A 24,149-nucleotide genomic window follows, 5' to 3' on the forward strand; every position below is an offset into this window, starting at 1 on the left:
ACTACATTAATGCACCTTGTAAAAGTGCTTTATATTAGTAAGATTTTGTCATGAGGAATATAAATCATTATGTCTGTATCTTTCTTTACATTTCTATTCCGTCATCAGGACTACTGCCTATTAATTCACTGGACTACAGTCTTACAGATGGCTTCTCTGCTCAAATATAGTCAGTAATACAGTATAGCCTACTTTGAAAAATTCAAATTGACCTTTATCCTTTTCTACAAAAATTTTCAGTACGTAGCTCTAACTCCTTGGCCTGTTTTTCAAAATCAGATTTATCAAGGTTTCTCCCCTCATTTTTCTTTTTCTTTTTTTTTACTCCTTCACTAGTTTTTTTTTTTTTTATATTTTCACATCATTTTTAATTTTTGCACAATGTATGCGTGTTCATCTTGGTTATAGTCTCCATACAATTCCCACACCCTCATTTTTCTAGAGTGTACCTCCCTCCCTCTTGAATTTATTGAAAACTTCTCTGTGATTTAAGGTCAATGACAGTTCCAGCCCCTCTTCCTCAGGCCCACTTTTACTCTTGTTCTTCTCTTCTTTGTGCTGAAATAAAAGCAGCCCATACTCACATCCACACAGACACAAGCACAACACATCCCTGACTGCACAGCCCTTAGTAAATTGCTTCAACTATGAACTTCAATTTCTTCACTCATTAAAAGGTGATAATTATATCTACCTCATAGGATCATGGTAGGGATTAATGCCCATGTATGTAAAAAAAAAAAAAAAAAAGCTGAACTTAGTTCTAAAAATAATTTGCTATAATTATTCTCTACCACACAACTTAAGAAACTTAATAATTTCTTTTATGTACATAAATTTTAATATTTATTAAGTACTTCTCAGCCATTTGTCTTTCTGACCCTTTTTAACTAAAAGTTTATATCTTGCAATTCTCTTATATCCCTGAACATTTAGCACAATTCTGAAAACAAAAGAAAATAATACAACTCAGTTTGCCTGGATTTGGCTTCTAGCTCTACTAGGTATCCCTGACCCATGCTCTGGACTGCTCTGTCATTCCCATGACATCATTGTATGTGAGAGCTGGATAGCAAGGCATGTGATCACCTTATTTAACCTTAGCCTGGAATGTGCTTGCGGCGTGACTCAGATTTATTGTTCTCGATATGTCTGTCAGTAATTAGGAAAGTACTCTCTGTATTGGTTTTAGGGTTACAAATACATTTCAGTGAGCAGGAAAACTCTCAAAGAATCTGCAAATGATGGCTGACTATATCTAGATAGTAAAGGTTAAACTATCATCGATATACTCACCGGAATAGAAGTAGTAAGTATAAAAGAAACATAGTGGGAAGTGGTAAACATTTACTCTCTATGTTTTAGCATCATCTCAGAGAATTTTCCCAGTTTTCCCTTCCTAGTCCCTAAAGTAGCATTAATTTGTCAAAGGAGTTAACTGTAGGGTAAGAAGAAAGTATGACCTTTTTCATGAGACCTGAGATCATAGCTTAAACTCAAAGGAAAGCCTAAAATTAAGAAGTTGAGTAAGTAACTATCCAAATGAAATTATGTGTAACCATTCTGTATTGAAATAATTGTGTATCGATTATTCTCACCCCAATATTTTCTTAGAATAGAACTTTACCAGAGTGTAGTGTTTACTTGAAATAAAGTAATTAAGAGTCCATGATAAATTAAATTCATATGATATAATTCAGATTTACATGCACTAAGAAATTAAAGAGGGCTTGAAAATGGTCAAATTGTCTATCAAAATATTGAAGATGTGAAATTCGTGGACTGTGCAATGAAAAACAGCTCTATTTAGAAATTTGTCTAAATTCTCAAATCACAAAAATTCAAAATAAAATTTACCAAATGGGAAATATGTATCTGCTGCAAATCAGACTTAATCAAATGCCAGAGATTTTCTCTTCTTAATCAAGAACTTTTTACATATAGGAAAGCAGCAAAATGGCAGAATTATTTTGTCAGGAGGACGGGGTGAAAGATATAAGCAACACAATTAAACTTGAATTTGATGTATGGATAATATTTTATTCATCTTTTAGACATGTGCTGAGATTGAAAAAATATACTTGATATATTGTACATACTAAATTTTTAAATTTGAGTTTTGGAGCCATAAAATTCCTGTGTTTTAATTGTCCCATGTAATGCATTTTGCATGACAAATTTACAATAAATTTGGATGATACATCACCATTTTTTAAAGATTTATTTATTTATGCATACAAGAACGGGGGTATAGGCCAGAGGTGTGGGGGTGAGAGGATTCACTAGAGACAGAGTGGGGAACAGAACAGGGGGATTGACTGAAATACACTGCTGAGGGGAGCAGTGGTCGAGTCAGGAGCGGTCTGCTGCGCCCGCTCCCTGACTGGCAGGGGATTGAACTCATATGCAGTGGCTGCTGAATGCTTCATAGGTTGAGTCCCAACCCCCTGGGCCACCAGGGAGGCCCTATACATCACCATTTTAAATCACTAGACTATTTCCATTTGCACTGAAGTACTAATTCCATAAATGGCAGCTTCCTGTACAAACAGAATCAGTTTCCTGTAATTATGCAATTTATTTATTTGCATAATGTGGCCAAAAGTAAAAATTGCTGTGTGCTGTAACTTAGCAGTAATGTTCTAATGCATTTATATAATATTAAGTGCCAATTTTTCAAAGGTCTTAGAATCAGAAGTAATTTTAGAGGGTATATATGTCATAATTCTCTGAATTTTAAATGATTAAGCCAAAGATCAGGAACATTTGTTGACATGTAATTGGTGTAGAGTAGATAAAAAAATCAATTATCATTATGAAATACTATTTAAACTGATATAATTATTCATTTGAAACTCACATAAATAGGCAGTGAGTATAAGAACTGACATAAATTTGTCAACTTTCCATCCAAAGACATTAATCCTAAACCAGTTAGACTCTTCTTTGCTAAAAAAAAAAAAAAAAAAAAAAAATTAAGGTTGATATCCAAAGAGAAGATTTTAAATAATCACCAAATTGTAGTGCTTCTTTAAATATTGTGTTATATTGTTGTAGTAATGGACCCAAATAAGTTTTGACAACACAATAACTGAAACAAGGAAGTGATAATTATGGGATGATTGTCAAGAATTGACTATAAGTGGAAATGTAAAATAATTAGATTTAGCATCAGAGAGTGTTGCTTAAAAAATAGGACATTTTATTATGTAATTTACAAATCAATCCAGAGAAGTAATTATAACATCCCTATTTTTTAAGTAAAAAAAAAGAGATATCTCATGAAACTTTGCACACATCATAAATCTAAGAAATTGCATGGTCCGTATTTGATTATGTAATGGTGTGCTGTCTCTCCTTCGTATGGAACTTCTTATATAATATGTTTGCCTCTGTGTTTTTTTTTTTTTTCACTTATTTGGATTTGGACATATAAAAGTGGCAAAAAGTAAATTGTGAATGATATGAAAAATGAAAGTGTTAAGGAAATGGCAGAAACTGAGGTAAAAATAAAAACAATGTTTGAGAAAATACTTGAAGCAGTTCATTTAATTCATCACTGAAATCACTTCATGTAAATTTCCATTGTTACTAGCAACTCATTAAGAGATAAATGTTTGGTTTAAAAAATGGAAGATTGTGAATGGCATGAGTTTATCTTTTTTGACAGCTGAATAATATTCCATTGTGTATATATGCTGCATCTTCTTGATCCAGTCATCTATTTTTGGACATTTGGGTTTCCAGGTTTTACCTATTATGAAGAGTGCTGCAATAAATAGGGGTACAGGTGTTTGCAGCAATGTGGATGGAACTAGAAGGAATGATGCTCAGTGAAATAAGCCAGAAGGAAAAAGAAAAAAAAAAATATATATATATATATATATATATATATCGGATGGTTTCACTTATAGCAGGAATATAGGGGAACCAAATAAGACATCAGTGTGAATAAATAAAAACATTACAAAACACAACAAAGCAAAAATGGACAATTATAAACCGGAGACATCCTGCAGGGGAGGAGGAGGGAGAGGGATCAGAGGGAGGGAGGGAGGAGCACAGGGGACTGAGGTGATGGTGCCCGGGTGCCTTGGGGAAGGAAACTCTATGGGGACTACACCTGAGGGGGTGGGGGGAAGCAAATATTGTTTAAAAATGAACAATGATGTAAAAAATAAAAAAAATAAAAAATATGATTAAAAGTAAAAAAGAAATGAAAGATTGAATATTACAAATTCCCTTTTACCCAATAGCTAACAAAAACCAAAAGCTAAAATGAAACAAAATATAAACACACATAAAAGCAAAAATCTTTAATAATATGGGCCTCCCTGGTGGCGCAGCAGTTGAGCTCTGGGCTGCGAAGGTGCCTGCAGGCTCTGCAGCGCCAGTTCGATCCCCGGCCACCGGCGAGGGTCCCACATGGCGCGCAGACCTCTCCTGCCACCGACTGCTCCCCTCAGCAGTGTACTTCATCGGTCTGCCTGTTATGTTCCCCACTTTCTCTGGTGAATTCTCTCACCCCCCCGTGCTTCTGACTGTACCTAGTGCTTGTATAAATAAATAAATAAATAAATAAATAAATAAATAAATAAATAAATGAATCATTAAAAAAAATCTTTAATAATAGTACCAAATACAATTTTAAACTAAAATTAGTGTAAGAAATTTCAAAACTTGTAAGCAAGAAAATAGAAAACCCTTAAGCACAATCTTGAATAGTATATATACTGCCCCAAACCTGGAGAGAATTGTAAGCGTATGTCCTTAGGTCTATTCTGTGTAATGAATAGAAACAGCTGTTGCAAAGAAAGACAGAAAGAACACAGTGAATAGCTTACTGGCTGATAGAAGAGAAGAATGAAAGGTTGCCTAAGGAACTGAGTAAGCCTTGTGACTTCCTCTTCAGGAAGGTGTAAACTGTAGTGTAAGCAATGAGGAACTTCTCAGAAGATATGCTGCACCTCAATATAATGCATTTCCTTACTTCTCCAGTAGCCCTACCTTCACTTAGACTATAGATAGATGCACAGATAAAATATGAAATACCCAGATCTAAAACTTAGCTGAAAGGGCTAAGATGTACAGACCACAGAAAATTTCCCCTCAGCATATCTGTCCAAATTTGATGTCTCAGCAAAGTTTCTGAGACCCGTAGGTTGAGCATTCAAAATACATTAAGTGGGCCTCCCTGGTGGTGCAGGGGTTAAAGTCTCAGCACTATCAAACTATCACCAGCCATTGTAGGGAGCTGACCCACATGGCACAGCAGACCTCTCTGTCTCCCCTCTGCTGCTCCCCTCAACAGTGTATTTCAGTAGATTCACCTTCTCTGCTCCCCCCTCTGTCGCTGGGACCTACTAAACATAGAGCTTCCACAGGATCCAGCAATTCCACTCCTAGGTATTTACCCAAAGGACACAGAAACATCAATTCCAAAGAACACCTGCACCCCTATGTTTACAGCAGCACTGTTTACAATAGCTAAGCTTTGGAAACAGCCCAAATGCCCAAAAATAGATGACTGGATCAAGAAGATGTGGTCCATATACACCATGGAATATTACTCAGCATTCAAAAAAGATAAACACATGCAATTTGCAGCAACATGGATGACGCTGGAAGGGATCATGCTCAGTGAAATAAGCCAGAAAGAAAAAGAAAAATACCGGATGGTCTCACTCAAAGCAGGGATCTAGAAAACTTAAATAAGGGACCAGGAAAATGAATAACTATAAGAAAGTGAAAATCAAAATCAACAAAAACTATGAACCAGAGACACTTTTTGGGGGGTGGGGGGCGGGAGGGGAGGGATTGGGGTCAGAATGGGGGGATTGCAATTGTATGGGGAATATAAAAATAAAATTTATTAATTAAAAAAAAGAAAAAAAAATAAATCATCCATATAGAAAAAAAAAAAAAAAAAAAGAAAACAAGACTTTGGCACCATAATGGATTGAGTGCTATGAAGTATACTCTGGAATAACTTATATCTTATACAAAACATAATATATTCATGACCTGATTGACAGGTGAGCCTCCTTCTCAGTTGCACACTTACAGCAACAAAAACAACAACAGGGACTCCCTGGTGGTGCAAGGGGTTAAGCACCGCACTATGAAGCAATGCACAGCCTCTGCAGCTTGAGTCTGATCCCCGGCCGGCCAGCAAGCAATGAACATGGTTCAGCAGACCTCTCCTGACTCGCCTGCTGCTCCCCTCAGCAGTGTGTTTCAGTCAATCTGCCTGTTCTGTTCCCTGCTCTGTCTCTGGTGAATCCTCTCATCTCTGGCATCTCTGGCCTGTACCCCATCTCATGTATGCATAAATAAATTAATCTTAAAAAAAAAGAACAACAACAAAGGAAACCATTAACATCATAGGGGAAAGTCGCAAACATTAAGAAAACACAGCTCTTTTTTCGTGGCGCCTGAGAGGCAGTCGGGTGCTTCAACATGAAGCTGAACATCTCTTTCCCAGCCACTGGCTGCCAAAAACTCATTGAAGTGGACGATGAGCGCAAACTTCGAACTTTCTATGAGAAGCGTATGGCCACAGAGGTTGCTGCAGACGCTCTGGGTGAAGAACGGAAGGGCTGTGTGGTTCGAATCAGTGGTGGAAACGACAGACAAGGTTTCTCCATGAAGCAGGGTGTCTTGACCCGTGGTTGGGTTCGCCTGCTGCTGAGCAAGGGCCATTCCTGTTACAGACCGAGGAGGACTGGTGAAAGAAAGCGCAAATCTGTTCGGGGTTGTACTGTGGATGCCAACCTCATTGTTCTCAACTTGGTCATTGTGAAAAAAGGAGAGAAGGATATTCCTGGGCTCACTGATACTACTGTGCCTCGCCGCCTGGGGCCCAAAAGAGCCAGCAGAATCCGAAAACTTGTCAATCTCTCTAAAGAAGATGATGTCCGCCAATATGTTGTGAGGAAGCCCCTAAACAAAGAAGGTAGGAAACCCAGGACCAAAACACCCAAGATTCAGCGTCTTGTTACTCCATGCGTTCTGCAGCACAAACGTCGGCGTATTGCTCTGAAGAAACAGCCTACTAAGAAAAATAAGGAAGAAGCTGCAGAGTATGCTAAACTTTTGGCCAAGAGAATGAAGGAGGCCAAAGACAAACGCCAGGAACAGATTGCCAAGAGACGGAGGCTGTCTTCTCTGAGAGCTTCCACCTCCAAGTCTGAGTCTAGTCAAAAGTGAGATTTTCTAAAAGTAACAAATAAATAAGACCAGACATCAAACCTCAAATAAAAAAAAAAAAAAGAAAATAAAAGAAAACACAAAGGCATTTATTTTGGTTTTTGTCTGGTTGTTATTTGAGGGCAAATGCACTACACACAGAATCTAAACCTTAGTAAATAATGGGTGGATTTGCTGAACCTGAGATGCTTCTCAAATGGTCCATGGTTAAAAGTGATCTTTAGCTCAATCCGAAAGGAATGCAAATCCTCTCTAGAGAAAAGTTATTCCAGACTTGGTCCGAAAGGTTTTCACAATAAAGATCAATGACATTATGACCTAAAATCCAAAGTGCCACTCTGTCTTTAACAAGACAAAAAGCAAAGGCTGAAACAAGATTCACAAGTTTCAGTCCCCAATCCTGAAGACCTTTAGACAATGATTAACTAAAATATCACTTAAATATCCACTTTCCTAGGCAATTAGAAATTAAAGGCAGTGTGCTAGGAGATTGCAAGAGTGGTAAATACATTATTTTCCTGGAAAATATCAAGCATTTAAAGAAAAGTAAAAGACAGAGCTCTCCAAGAAGGGAACAAAAAAACCAAGTAGGGATGGGACAGAAATTGCAGAAAGAAATAGAGTAAAATCTTGCTGAAATCAAGGGAAGAATTTCAAAAGGGAAGACTTGGCTAATAATTTCTTGCAACAGGAACTCAAGAACACATGCAGAATGGCCACTGGATTTAATACTGAAGTTAACTTAACCTTCCTCTCTCTTCCCAGTGACTTTTGCAGAGACTTCTGTATTTGCCAACAAAAGCGGCCACAAAGGAAAGAGCTGGGGGCGGGGAGAGGATGGAAACATTGAATTCGCCTCTTGAAAATTATTGGTAGTAAGAAAACATTAAAAAAAAATAGAGAGGAGACGTCATTCAAATGAACACATTAGCCCAAGCCTCTAGAGGACATTTTGATGCTGTTTATTTTCTGCATCATATCACTTTTTAAGCATATGGTTTTGCTCTATTTGTCTTACATCCTCTTTTCAGGACCAGCACTTTCTTCATTCCCAAAGGATAGCTGTGGCTCTGCCCATTTCTCAGAGTAGTTGTCATGACAACCAGGAACTCTGTCAACACAGAGGTCGTTTTGTTTCCCTGGTCCATTTAATGCAAAAAGTCAATTCTATATTTTTCTAAAGACGATTTTCATTGAACTTTCCCATTAGTGACTTTTCTTTTTAACCTCTTTTCATTCAGATAGTTTTCGAAATTCTGGATTTTATTTAAATCTCTTGAAACAGTTGTGTTAAGGTGGATGCTAACTTTTCTAAAACTAAAGGGCAAGTGAATATGGACAGACAAATCAACAGAAAGTAGTAGGTTTTAAAGGATCATCGAGACATCTGCTTCTGACCAAAATGTGGTAACTGATGGATTTACTCTTCTACTTAACAATTTAAAATTTTTACAAGACTTATAAATCAGTGTTTCTCAGATATTGGATACCAGACAATTTAAAAGAGACTCCTCCAAAGGGGCAAACTGGATTCTCGTCTCTGCTAGTGAGACTATAAAGTGATAGAACTTTGTGTCATGTTCCGTGAGAAAATGAAGAAGAAACAATAGCAGATAAAAAAGTGAAGATTTCCTCTTCCATTTCTTACTTTGTTAGCAAAAAATTCCAGGGAAACATCTTCAGGTCTTTACCTGACATGAAATAAGCATAATATAGATGTGCCCTGGGAGAAACCCTAGCTTTCCAGGTTTTCTGCTACTGGAGGTCGCTTCTTACTAGTTCCGACTAGTGTTGTGATGAGCAGAACATAAATATTTGAGTGTATTTTTTTTTTTTTTGAAGAACAAGATCGTGGTCATATCTTTGTTACTCAGTGAAGAGAATACTAGATTGAACATCTTCCAAGGGAACTCAGTAAAATTGAATGTGCCCATCCCTTGCTGCTCCCCGGAATATGTGATTGTCATGCACTGCCTGCTGCCTCATTGGTGAATCATTGATTTGGAGATTGAGATTGCAGAAGTATAGACAGAAATTCCAAACACAAAATACATTACAGGGCCTCCCTGTTGGCGCAAGGTGTTAAGCACAGCGCTGTGAAGATGTCCACAGCCTCTGCAGCACCAGTCTGATCTCTCATCAGGGAGCTACCCACATGGCACAGCAGACCTCTCCTGACACCCCACTGCTCCCCTCAGCAGTGCATTTCAGTCACTCTGCCTGCTCTGCTCCCCACTCTGTCTCTGGTGAATCCTCTCTCACACACCCCCATATATCTGGCCTGTTCCCCAGTTCTTGTATGTGTAAATAAATAAATCTTTTAAAAAAATACAAAATTGTGATATCATAGTAAAATTTTAATACTCCATTTTACTGATTTCTTTAACCAGGTTTGTAATTTTCTCCACATTATAGCAGACGGATGCAGCTATTGATAGAAGACTTAGGGGGGATGTGACTTCCCCTGCAGAAGTGTGCTAAGCACTCCCTGGCCCCTATTCCCAGTTTCTGTATTCAGTGTATACATCTGGGGGTATGGTATTCTGCCTTTGAACATAATCACAAGTTTTTTTAATTGTGTTCACTTTATGAGACTAAACAGCTGTTCCATCCAGGGGAATTGAGGATAAATGAGCACATTTCAGCACTGGAAGTGGTTGATATAGTTCTAGATATTCATTTTTTCTGATGATGTCAGCTTTCATTTTAAATCACAAACCTACCCATCAAACATTTTAATGATGGTATATTTTCCAGGTATTCACTATGAACACATGGATCAAATACATTTTAATATATTCACAAGTCAAAGTGAGAATTTAAAAAAATAAGTTCTCTATGTATTGTAGTTATGAGTTCTTGATTCTTTAAACTACAACAGAGATGATGGCTCTTTCTTTAGGTTACAACCAATAAAATCCAATCAAGAGCTTGGCTTTAGTTATTCAGTTTTATTCTTACTAACATTTACAAATGATATGGAAATCGAAACCATATAGATTTCAAGAAACTAGATTGGATATGGAGTGTTTGACCCACTGAATGAACCAAATAGTGACCTGTGGGAATATGCCATAGTATTTGTTCAAAAATTATTAATTATATGTTTGGTATTAGAGATCGATCACTCATTCATTCACCTCAAAAGGCACGAACCCTGGCTGACAGTGTGGATGCCAGCCATAGTTTACTACCTACCACAGCTGCCCTGGTATATCCAGTTGTGGTAAAATTTGCATTTTGCTTTATATTTTTTTATTTAGAATATTTGGCAATAAATGCAGATCCATGATTAAGACTCTCAGAGGTGTTTTGTTAGGAAAATTTAATAAATCAGGAGCTTGAGGAACAGGGAACATGCAGAAAATATATTCTGTGTGAAGAAAATGTAAGTGCTCATATGTAAGACCAGTCAGATCTTTAGTAAGCTACCCCAAGAGTGTCATTGAGAAGTAGTGGACTCCTGGGCCAAGTTGGAATCTGGTAATAGATGCTTTGTTATTCGTCTCACAGCAGGTCTGTGCTCTTCAGTTCATCTCAGTCCCCACAGCTTCCTTTTATCTTTCCAGTGCTGTGGACAACTTTCATTGTCTTTTGATTGTCTTTTTTAATTTTTTTTTTATTTAAAGAGAAAATATGTATCTGAACTTTATGAGATAATACATTATGCATCAAGTAATCACTATTCAGTGTATACAATTTAATGTTTACATAATATTTTGCATACTGTTTTGTTTTACTGTATTTAATTTGAGTCCCAAGTAATGCTTTGATCCCTTATTCCTAGAATTCATGCTTCATGAATTGCATTATTCCACAGATTGCACTCTGTTCATTCAATACTGTTTGTCCAGTTTCTTTTTTTAAAGATTTATTTATTTATGCATACAAGAACTGGGGTACAGGCCAGAGGTGCATGTGGGGGGTGAGAGGATTCACCAGAGACAGTGGGGAACGGAACAGGCAGACTGACTGAAACACACTGCTGAGGGGAGCAGCAGGTGAGAGAGGAGAGGTCTGCCATGCCATGAGGATCAGCAACCTGGATGGGCATCAAACTCGTGCTGCAGTGGCTGTGGATAGCTTCATAGGTTGCATCTTAACCCCTTGTGCTACCAGGGAGCTCCCTGTTTGTTCAGTTTCTATAGTAGTTTTTGGCATATAGTAGAAACTCAGTATATATTTATTAAATAAAATAATCATTTTGGGGGTAACACCACTCCTGGAGCTTTCTGGATATAGATTATCCTGGAAGTTTACTTCACCTCTTTCACATGTTTGAAATCCTTCTTTTCAGAATCCTGTATGGTTTTCTTTGTGATGTGGTCATCATCCCTTCATGTCAGTGCAGTGTGGCTTCTTTTATGATATCCTTACAAAGATTTAAGAGGGAGGCACAATTTTCAGACATTATTCTTTACACAAGACTACCTCAAAATAAAATTTAAATCCCCAAATCTTACAGTGTTATAATGAAAGCTAATTGTCTCTGCCATTGTAAAAATGTGTGAATAAGGGCTGCAAGACTCTGTTCCAGCCAATAAGAGCCCTTTGCTCCTCGGTCTGTGTCATTGTAGTCATAACCTCCACAACCACATCAACAGGTAAGACGGGACTTGGCTGATAACCTAAGGACATTGTTATTATTTTTTAATACAGGGATTTTATAACTCGGTGATGAAGCCATCCACATGACCACTAAACCATTCCCTGGCCCATGCCCAATTACTTGTCTTTACTGCAAAGAGGAATGAAAAATATAGATTTCCTATAAACCTGGATGGAAATGAATGTTTGTGGAATACATAGCATTATCTCTGCCACAACTTATTTACCTGACAAGCAAAATCAAAAGGTAAATGAATAGTATGGAAACATATTAAAGATTTGCCTAGAGTTGATTCTTCAGGAAAATCTGTGAAATCAAATATATGTAATGCATACTTCAAACATCCTTCTTATATTTATCATCTGTTGTCATATTACCTCAAATTTAGTGGCTTAAGACAGCACATTTTTATTATCCTAATTTCTGTGGGTCGGAAGTCCAGGCATGGTGGAGCTGAACCCTCCCCTTCAGATCTTTCACGAGATTGTAATCCAGGTGTCACCCAGGACAGTGGTCTCATATGAAGACACAACTTGGAAAGACTACATTCCAAGCTCATCACCAGGTTCAGTTCTTCCAGGCTTATTGGATTTAGGACTATTGGCTGTAGGCCACCCTTACTTTCCTACCATATGGGTCTACCCAAAATAACTTATTTCATCAGAGTCAGCAACAAGAATCTACTAGCAAAATGAGTTACAGTCTCTTGTAATCTAGTCGGAGAAGAAGCATCCTCTCCTCCTGTTGTGTTCTGTCATTCAAAGGGCACAACCAGGGCCTCCCGTGGTGGTGCAGTGGTTGAGTGCTGGGTTGCGAAGCTACCCGCAGCCTCTGCAGTGCCGGTTCTATCCCTGGCCACCGGGTGAGGGTCCCACATGGCACGCAGACCTCTCCTGCTGCCCGCTGCTCCTGTCAGCAGTGTACTTCGTCAGTCTGCCTGTTCTGCTCCCTGCTCTGGCTCTGGTGAATCCCCTCACCCTCCCGTGCTTCTTACTGTACCCAGTGCTTGTATAAATAAATAAATCTTAAAAAAATAAACAAAAACAAAGGGCACAACCAAAAAGAAGATAATAGGCAAGTGCATGAATGTAAACAGGATGGGGTTATTGAGGCCATTTACGGCCAGCCTACTACAATGTATTTCATTTGCTTCTTTCTCTGAAATAGGCACTTCTAACAGTGTTGTTTTTTTTTTTCTATTTTTTTCTGTAAAGTTTGTTTAGCCAATACCACTTATGAAATGCTTAGTGAAGGTAGTTAAAATATTCTTTAAACCTAAGATCATGATTAATTTGTTTGAAGATAAGCTATATTTTAAGAAATATGTGTGGCTTGCATCAGTCAGAGTGGCATTCCCTACTTAAAAAACTAGAATGTGTCTATTTAATAGAAATCTCTTTATTTCATTGAATGCACATACATACATCATTGTATAGCTAAGCTGAAAAGATTTCCTGTCTACTGTTTCAGATTCCTTTTAGAAGGTTTTGAATTGAGCTTGGGATTTCTTTTAGTCCCTAAACACTAAATTTTTTGTGTGAATAAAGAAAGAAAATAGGATCAATTCATCAAAATGAACCCTACTGTTAATGGCATATAAGAGGTACATATGTTGTTTTAAATAAGAAGTAAAAGAATGGCTAAAATTATTATCAAGATGCATATTTCTTATTTTCTGAGGAAAGTAGAACTTGAGGTCAGCAAGTTCATATTCTTCAAGTTTCATTAATCACTCTTTAAAAAATTATTTAAGAATATAAATATTGAGTGGAGTGGAACAAATTGCCTTTAATCTGAGGTTAAGAATCCCTATCACACTTTTTTTTTTTCTTTCTCAAAATTAAATGTTACCTAGAAGATAGTAAGATATAATTTAATAATTGAATTTATGTGAAGTTATTTTCGTCTACTTACACCTAAGAAGTGGGGTGAAGGCCAGAGGTGTGGGGGTTGAGAGGATTCACCAGAGACAGAGTGGGGAGCAGAACAGGCAGATCCACTGAAATACACTGTAAAGGGGAGCAGCGGGTGAGACAGGAGAGGTCTGCTGGGCCAGTGGGTCAGCTCCCTGGCTGGGGATTGAACTTAGGCCACTTTGCAGATGGAGGGCCATCCTGGTGGTAGCTCTGAAAGTTAACTCCTAGGCCACCAGGGAGGCCTAGTAAATATTGTTTTTATTTCATTCTGGGTAACATATAAACAGGGCTTAAAACTTTTTAAACCTGTTTAGTGTAGGAAGATAGATGATATCTTAGGAATCAATTTCAAAGGTAGATACAATTGAATAATATAATCAGAAATAAAAAATAACCATAATTTTCTTGACTTAAAATTTTAAATCTAGAACTATATATTACTCAGCATACTACTTTATATAAAGATATAAAAATACCAATTCTAATGTACTTTACATTTCTAAGCTCATTCTTAAAAAGTTTAAGTAATCAGAATGTTTCTCAAAATATGTGTAGTAACACCCTGTCTCATTTGCAAACTGAAATTTTATTCCTTAATCTACATTAACAGATGTATGTATTTTGAGACACAGAAAATTCCATCAATATCCATAGACCATTTTAGTTGTTTGCCTTTTAAGTTTTGCAGTCTTTTGCTCTCTTTCTGTTCACTTCATTTTCCCCTTACTTACCAGAACTAGATAAAGGCCTGTTAGATCAAGCTCATTCCCAGACACAAAAAACTATCTATATGCCTTTTATTAAAAGAATCAAAACTTCCATTTGGTTAAAAAGGAGAAAAACAGACTAAGATATAAGAAATAGGTAACAAATAACATTTTAGATTTGGGATGCATTTGACTCTGACCATAAATTGGAGTTGTGATTTTTCTAGCATACATTAATTAGATGTTGAAATATGAATTGTCTTTGAAACTATGACTGCTGATATAAAATATCTTCTACACAAGTCTGAATACTTGCTCTCTTTTGTTTTTATCTTCTACTTGCCTTTGTTATGACAATTTTCACTACTAGAAATGAGGAACCCTTTCTTCTTTCGAACAATAAGTATTAGCCATATAGTATTAGCCATTTTGCAGGTAAAGAAAATAGATGTTGGAGTCATATAACCATTTTACTCTTTTTGAGTACAATCTCTGCCTGGTTAGTCATCACTTTCCTCATTTGTAAATAGTGATATGAAAAAGTTCCAGATTATAGGATTGTTGTAAAAATTAAATGATTTAATATTGTTAAAACACATGCAATAAATAATGATTGGTATGATTGTAAGTATTATGTAAGCATGCACTGTTGGTCGTACTTGAGTTCTGAACTTTTGCTTATTAAAATTCACTATGTGTGATTTTTTTCTGTCCTTGTTTTATGAGTTATTTTCCTAACATCTAATATGTTTCTAACCATTTTTACTATCTAAATTTATAATTTCTAATATATAAAGTACTTTCTTTTCTCTGCCTGTAAACTGATACCTGGTGACTGACTCATGATCAATAGTGTTAGTGCAATGTCAGGATATCTTTCCCTCTGTGAGAGTCTCAAAAAATATTCCATGGAAAGTGTTGGTTTAGTAAGAATTAATCAGGAATATAGTCAAACTAAGGCAACAATGAAATCCATTGGCAAGAATCTTTAAACCTATGAGAAGAATGTCCACTCACCTTCACTCTGTTTACTGTATTCTGTGATCATGAGACTTGGTTGAGAATCACAGTTATATCCTATATTCTCTCCCAGCTCCATATATGCTTGTCATTGTTCCCTACAAATATGTCAGTGATGGCTTTATTTTTATTGGCCATATGCATTCAAAGTGTATTACCAACGGGTCTTCAATAATCATATATCATGGTGCCTTTCTTGGAAAACCACTTTATTGAGGTATGACTGACATACAAATAATATCTATAAATAATTACTTTATACAGCTTGATGCATTTGGAGATAAGTATACCCTCATTAAACCATTACCACCATGTATACGATAAGTATACCCTTCACCTGAAAATGTTTTCTCTTCCCTCTTTATTTTATCATGATATTTAGTGTAAAATTTACTCTGTTAACAGATTTTTAATTATACAATATGCAGTATTATTAGCTATAGACTCTCTGTATAGTAGAGCTATAGAGTATATTAATCTTATGTATTTGAAACTTTGTACCCTTTGACTAATGCTTCTCTGTGTCCTCATAGCCCCAGCCACATGACAAGCATCATTTTCCTCTCTATTTCTATTTATTTATTATATTTGATTCCTCAAGTAAGTAGTAAGATGTAGTATCAGCCCTGTGCCTGACTTCTTTCATTAAATGCCATAGCCTCTGGTTTCAACCTTATTGTCCTAAATGGCAACATTGTTGAAGGCTAAGTAATATTCCATTTTATATACTACATTTTCTTTATCCATTCATCTCTTAACGGACATTCAGTTGTTTCCACGTCTTGGCTATTGTGAATAATGTTACAAAAAGGGTGGAAGTGTAGCTACCTCTCTGAGATCCTAATTTCATTTTTTTTCTGTGTTTACTATTAGTGGGATTGCTGGATATTATGGTAGCTCTACTTTTAATTTCTTGAGGAGCTTCCATACTGTATTCCATAATTATTGTTCCAATTACACACTGTCAGAAACAGTGTGAATCAATTCCTTTTTCTTTATATCCTTTCTACTTATTATTTATTTTCTTCATAAAACCCACCCTAACAGGTATAAGATAATATTGCACTGTGGGTTTGATTTGCATTTTCCTGATGGTTAGTGATGTTGGAAAACTTTTCTTTCATTCATTTTTCTTTCTTAATTTTTCATGTGGATGTTTACTATAAACTTCTCTCTTAGGGCTGCTTTTGCTACTTCCCATAATTTGGGTAGGTTATGTTTTCATCCCTGTCTCAATATATATTATAATTTCCATTTTGATTTCTTCTTTTACACCATGGTTGTTTCAGAATGTGTAGTTTATTGTTTGTGAATTTGTGAATTTTTTGTTTTTGTTTCTTAGTTTCTCCTAAACAAGATGCACAAGTTTAAAGCTACAAAGAACTGCAAAACAAAACCTATGATTAATGAATTCATATTATCTGAGATAGTTTCCTCCCATTTGAATACCTTGCAATGATATGTAATATATACATAGTTTGTGATGCTTTATGTTAATATGAGGACCCATCTAACGTAATAATTATAAGATTTGTGGAAAAAGAGATATGCATTCTGTAACATGGAATAAAGAAAGAGATGATACAAGCACAGAAGGAAATCAGGAAAATCCTGATGTCATTTTATACTTGTACTTTTTCCAGAAAGTGTAGGAGTGCTAGAAATGAAATCACAAGAGTGAAAGCAAGAGAGAGAGACAGAAAGTGGGATTGAATTTAAAATAGGAAACCTCAAAAAAGGAAGAGAGACAATTTTGTGTGCTATCAGGGGAATGAAACAGATATCTTGCTCTTAAATGTCAACATTTAACCTTTAAATCTTTTATTATACCTGGACATATTCACTCCAAGAATTTGGACATATTACCTCACCTCAGATTTATTACTTGGTAATATGACATAGCACAGAGTGAGAATTACTAAGTTTTTCTTTCAAAAATGTACTAAGGATTACATTTAGTGTATTTATAACTTTTAAGTCTATGTCATTCTGTGATGTTAAATAATCTCAAAATATTATTACAAAATATGTAAGTACTAAATGTGGCCATCATTCCAAAAATTTTGATTAATGGAAATAGCATAATTTACTTCCCTACTATTTGGAACTTTAGTTATTAAATAAATTGATAAAATTAGAGACATAAAAATCTATTTACATTTCGAATATTGTTCTGAACATAGGAGTTCATACAATAACATTTGGTAGAGACATATGTGCCATTTCTAGTCACAGTTTTTACATGTTTAAAATGTCACTTACTTTAGAAATATTATATAGTTCAAGAAGCAATTTTTATCTTAGTTTTGGTTGCCCAGAAAGCATAGACTGAGGCCAAATGTTAATTGCTCTTACTTTATTTGATAGTATAATCCTAGGAAAAATGTGAGGGATAAAAAAGTACAATAAATTAGAAAGGGGGAATCAATATGAGGGTATTTTAGCAAGTGGGCTGCAGCTAACTGATTGTTTAATCCCTAGGAGTCCCCCTTTGAACTAAAAAATACTGATTCTCAGTTTATTTTTTTTAAGATTTTATTTATTTATAAAAGAACTGGGGTACAGGTCAGAGACGTGGGTGGGTGAGAGGATTCACCAGTGACAGTGCGGGAAGCAGAACAGGCAGACTGACAAAATACACTGCTGAGTGGAGCAGCGGGCTGCAGGAGAGGTTTGCACGCCATGTGGGACCCTCTTCCAGCGGCCGGGGATCAAACTGGTGCTGCAGAGGCTGCGGGCAGCTTCGTAGCCCAGCACTCAACCGATGCGCCACCGGACAGGCCCTACATGCTATGATTTATGTGTAGTTACAATGACCATTCTAGACCACTCCCGATTTCCATTCTTCCAGTCTTAATCTTTTCAGGTCTCTAAACTGGTAGCACGTTCTTCAATGTTCAGGAATTGAGTTCAGCAAATATTTGTTTTTTTCTTTCATGAGTAATATAACATACTGAACATGTATGTGACAATAATCCAGAAAACGTATGCCACTAAGGGAGGCGATTGATATGATAGAGATGTGATAGAATCCAGATTCTAAGCTTTTTGTTCAGTATGAGTTTATTTTTTTTAAATATATGTTTTTTATGGACATAGCGGTAATATACAAGTTGAACAGAGAATATCGGGCAACAGTTAGAAAATAAAGTAGTTTTTAAAATATGATAAAATCCAAAGGTATTTGAAGTCACTGATTCAAAATAATAAAGTTATATCAGTGATAATTATAACAATTAATCTTATTAATCTCTGGAGCACTGAATAGAGTAATTTCAGTTGTATTTGTTTAATGCAGTAGCAACCCAAGTATGTGACATTCATGAGCATTTTCGTTTTATAGAAAATAATATTGAATTTCAATAATTCTTTACCTATTGAGACTATAACCAGTGTTACCGAATGCTAAATCCAAGCCTTTTGAAAATATATTTTCATGAGTTTATACATTTAGCTAACATTAATTAAGACCTTCAGTGTTAGGAATACAGCAATTACTCAAAGTCTTATCACAGCAAGATTCAGAATAAACAAATAAAGGTATAATATAATATCAGTAAAAATAAAGTGTTGAGGAAAAAACATATCAAGGTAAATGGATAGATAATGAAAGAGGAGGAGGATTGGGTTGTTTCGGGAAGTTTCCACTGGGGAAATTAAATTTGAACAGGTGTTTGACCTATAATTTTATAATAATGAGCTAAAGGATTCACTTTTCTTGCATATGATTTGTACCTCATCATTGCAATCATGGAATATAATATAAACTTAAATGTCTGTAAAATTTCAATGAGATTCATTAACTATATTAAGTTTCAAAAGCATTTTTTAGACAACTATATTAAATTTTATATTTATCGTGATCAGTAGCTACAGGTTTATGTAAACTTCCTAGTGGTCATCTAATGTAGGAAAAAGAAATGTTGCAGAAGTTATTTTCCTGGGATAAAAAACTATAGATGGAAAGCTGTGTGGAGATTTCTTGACCTACTAAACATAGAGCTTCCATATGATCCAGCAATTCCACTCCTAGGTATTTACCCAAAGGACACAGAAACATCAATTCCAAAGAGCACCTGCACCCCTATGTTTATAGCAGCACGATTTACAATAGCTAAGCTTTGGAAACAATCCAAATGCCCAAAAATAGATGACTGGATCAAGAAGATGTGGTACATATATACCATGGAATATTACTCAGCATTCAAAAAAGATAAACACATGCCATTTGCAGCAACGTGGATGGCGCTGGAAGGGATCATGCTCAGCGAAATAAGCCAGAAAGAAAAAAATACCAGATGGTCTCACTCATAGCAGGAATCTAGAAAACCTAAATAAGGGACCAGGAAAATGAATAACTATAAGAAAGTGAAAATCAAAATAAACAAAAAACTATGAACCAGAGACACTCTACGGGGGGTAGGGGGCGGGAGAGGAGGGATTGGGGTCAAAGTAAGGGGGTTGTAATTGTTTGGGGAATATAAAAATAAAATTTATTATTAAAAAAATAAAAAATAAAATCTATAGAAGTACCTACACATCATTTTTATTGTGATGCAGCATCATTCTATGACATTGAAGTCGGAACTCTGAAAGCCACCCCTGGAACTGATCAGGCTCACTCTATAGGATTTTATTAGATTTAGAAGTAATCAACTGCATGTGGAAAACCAAGGACTAAATGAAATACTTCTTAATCTTTAGAGGGATGTGGGTGCTCAGTGTGTAAGGTTTAACTCCAAAATAATGGAATTGCAGTGCCCATTTGCTTTCCTGCCACGCTCTATCACACTAATAGAGCTTGAATAGACTTAATCTGTAAATACATCTATTTGTCTAGCATATTTAATGGCAGTGCTAAACCCTTTGCACTGTGCACCTTTTATTTTAATTGGAATAAATAATTGCTTCATGATACACTAACATTCTTTACATCTTGAGTTTAAAGGTGAAGAAAATCTTGTTACTTTCTGATAATGGGGTCCACGTAGCTGATGTAACTTTAATAGCTTGAAGAAAAACACTTCAAGGATTCACGGGGGAAAATGTCTACTGTGGAAAATAGATATTTTACACAATTTTTTCCAGTCTGTTAGTCCAAGGTAGTCTATGAGAATTAGGTTCTATAGATAACTGTGGTGAAGCCACATACGTTCTTTATTAGCTGAACAAATGCAACTAATAGAGTTGATGGGCTTATAATATTTCTGTACTTTTTATTTTTCATTTACTCCAAGGATAATCTTTTTGAACTTAGGAAACTAGGCATTATAAGTAAAAGCCTATTTTTTTTAAGTAAAAGCAAATGTCTGATTTTTTTACACATTTGAAAAGATGTCAGGTGCTGGCTCACGTTTTATCTTATAGCTAACTCTAATTAGTATAAGATAAACATTATGCAATTTAAAATCTTAGTGATGTACTGAATAAAACATTTTCACTTCAAAGTTTTTAAGATATAAAAATCTTATAATTAAATTTTTTATAAAATTGGTACACATCCTTACCAAAATTACTATATATAAATATTATGTCTTTATTTAAGTCTTACCTTCTTATACACTACAAATAAACCATTTGTCATGTACCATCTCATGAACTATACTGCTTTCTTATGCTCCATTTACCCAGAAATTCAGACAGAGAGAGTGAGTGACTACAACACTAATGCCAGCAGAGACTAGGTCCATCCCTATGAGAGACCTTTCCGATACCCCAGTTGAGAATGAATTGGAGAAGTGATAGAGTTTTAAATCTGGGGAGCATTTAAGAAGATAGTGTATAAATCTAGTAAAGAGTTAGGAAGGTTTGCTCTATACGAGCTAGAAGTCTGGGGGGACATTTGAAAGATAGTACAAAGAAAACTCTGGTGGAACTGGAGACTGGACTAGGGGGATGAGATATGCTTGGATGTCTAGGTGGACTCTAGCTGGTTACCTGGGGGGAATACATAGGGTGCGCAATGTGGGCGGGAATAGAAGGACTTCTCCTTTTAGTTGTGTTCATTGGAGATGTTTCCGGTGTATCCAGTGTAAATTAGCTTGGATATTAGACTGTAAATGGATTGAGAGAGATTGTGTTGCCATGGATCTTGGGCATTTATTAAAGTATAACAGTGGAAACATCCATGCAGCTTTATTTTGAGAGAAAAGAGGACTAACGTCCAACCCTGTGAATTTAACATTTAATGGATGTGTAGCAGAGTAGGATTAAATGAAAATGATATTTAAGAAGTATCTGAAAGGTGGGATTTGATCTCCAATAAATCAGAGAAAGAAAATGTTTCTTTTTATCTTCTCATTGCTAATATTCGGTATAGTATTTGGTATATTAAAAATTGCCCTATATGTCGTATCATATCCCGCCCCGTGTTAACAGTCAGTAATAGCCAATGATGCTTCCCTATGAAAATAGGAAATAAACAAACATTTGCAAAGGCATAGACATGATTCTACATATCAGACCAATGTCTGATTAACAAAATCCTGAGAAAGTAAAAGGCAAGCAATAACAAATTCCATTTCCCTAGACTCAGTTATAAAGATGCTACTGAATCCTCTCACCTTCCCACGCCACTGGCCTGTACCACTGCAATTTTATAAGAATATATGAATAAATCAAAAAAAAAAAAAAAGAATACTGCCTCCCATGGGTGTTCTGGCTGCCAGGAGCAGTGATTGTAGTACAAGGCATGGAAAAAGCTAGTGAGCACAGTCAGAAAGTTACCGTTTCTCTAGGCACTTAGGAGTAGCACCACCCAGAAATTATTTAGTCTTACCTGCTAGGAAATGCAACAATACACAAGCCAGGATGCAAAAACAAAGGTATCTAATGAAGACAGTGGGAGCAAACACTTCTTCAGAATATCTTCGAAGACCTGGCACCATGTGCTTATAATCCAATCCAGTATATAACCATGGGATTGGGGATTTGGAAATATACTCAACTTTTTTATGTATTTTATTTTATTTATTTTTACATCATTTTTCATTTTTGCACAATGTATGCTTTTTTATCTCAGTGAAATAAGCCAGAAAGAAAAAGAAAAATACCGGATGGTCTCACTCATAGCAGGAATTTAGAAAACCTAAATAAGGGACCAGGAGAAAGACTAATTATAATAAAGTAAAAATCAAAATCAACAAGTATACTCAACTTTTTATTTGCTGTTTGAATTAGGAGATTTCTTCATACATGTCTAAAAAATGGGATTACTTGGCAGGTTATAACTATAATGAAAATATCTGATAAATTATCCTAAAGTTGATTTTGATTAGAGATTGTGTTTTCTGAAATTCTAGCTGCTGTGCATTCAGGTTCATGGTCTTGGTTATTTTATACCTGCTGCCTTATAAATCTCTCTAGTTACCTGATGAGTTCCCATACATCCATTATGGGCATATAGTTAATAGATGATTAATCACATTTTCCTTGTTTTATTTTCCCCCCATTTGCATTGCTTTTCTCTAAGCCTTCTTAAAGTTGTGCTCTCTAAACAGGATCAATTTATATAATAAGGTATAATATATAAAAAATTCACTGTTTTTCTATGTAAATCTCCTTAACATCATTATTGCAGGTCAGGGTAGAGTCAGGTGTGCCATTTGTTGTTACAATTTTAGCCCCCCATCGAGTATATCTCTTCATTATCACAACTAATCTCTTGGTCAAAACTGTATTATCTTGTGCCTGAGTTATTGCTATTGTTTCTTACTATTTGTTCTCAATATAATTTCACCATACAGATAATCTTTCTGAAGCAATTCTACGTTAATTGTATTAACTTCTTCCACTGCCTTTCTCCCCTTCTCACAGTCTTCTGTAGAGAACCTGCCCTCTGTGTGCAGAAATAGGGTTGGAATAAAGTTGACTTCCTGAAGCCATCTATATTATCCCTCATACCTCAGCCCCAGTGATGGACATAACAACGAATACATACAACAGCAGGAAACCATGCGGTGTCAGGTGTTGATGCTTTAGAATTTCTGAGAGAAAATGTTTCTTCTCCCTTTGGAGGAAAGTAAAAGAAAAATGATTTTCTTCCTTGTAGACATTACAGTGAGTGTGTGTGAGGTCTGAAACCATTGCAGCCATTTTGTTATCAGGGGAACTAATTTTAGGATGAAACTGACACGATAAAGTAAGAAGAGCTAAGAGATGGAGTTTTGATTGATATAGCAAGCTTCCAATGAAGCCATGATTAAAGTGACTTCATCCTCTGATCTTTGCAATCACACAAACCAATAAATTCCCTTGTTGGCTTAAAACAGTATTGACTTTCTGCCTTCCTTCCTTATCAAAAGCATTTTATCAGATGGAAGATATTTTTGGTCAATATTATCGCATCTAAAATTTCTCAGTGCTGCTTAGAATTCTCTTCTACTAATACAGTTAATAGCTAAAATTTGAACTTGGGCTATTACCTGCAATTCACGTTTCTTTTGAATTTTTAACAAAAGTGTTACAACTACTGGTCTCGATGGTGTTTTATTAGATCCTTACATGTGTCTCTGGTAAGTTTTCTCTTATAATAACAGCTAATCGATCTTGTTGAAAAAGTTAAGTCAGTTCAATTCAGATGTTTACTGGACATACTTCTTTTTGTGGTCATATTTCTTTTTGTTGATAATGAGTTTTTCCAATTTTATGAGATATAATTGACATATAGCATAGTTTATAGCATATGAC

At 35.7% G+C, this 24,149-nt stretch overlaps 2 protein-coding genes across 2 annotated transcripts in view; both read left to right on the forward strand.

Annotated features, from left to right (window-relative positions):
* Window positions 1–24,149, forward strand: part of CNTN5 (contactin 5) — a 657,624-nt gene that overhangs the window by 74,291 nt on the left and 559,184 nt on the right. The window lies entirely within an intron of this gene.
* LOC119240406 (40S ribosomal protein S6-like) lies at window positions 6,426–7,250 on the forward strand. Its single transcript, XM_037504779.2, has one exon. The coding sequence runs from the start codon at window positions 6,460–6,462 to the stop codon at window positions 7,207–7,209; it is 750 nt and encodes a 249-aa protein (XP_037360676.1). The 5' UTR covers window positions 6,426–6,459; the 3' UTR covers window positions 7,210–7,250.

The sequence above is a fragment of the Talpa occidentalis genome, unplaced genomic scaffold (genome assembly GCF_014898055.3).
Source record: "Talpa occidentalis isolate TD23 unplaced genomic scaffold, MPIMG_talOcc4v2.1 talOcc4.12, whole genome shotgun sequence".
NCBI lineage: Eukaryota > Metazoa > Chordata > Mammalia > Eulipotyphla > Talpidae > Talpa > Talpa occidentalis.

Bases quoted from the DNA above. Each gene is read 5' to 3' on its own strand.
- LOC119240406 (XM_037504779.2), top strand. From the start codon at position 6,460: ATGAAGCTGAACATCTCTTTCCCAGCCACTGGCTGCCAAAAACTCATT.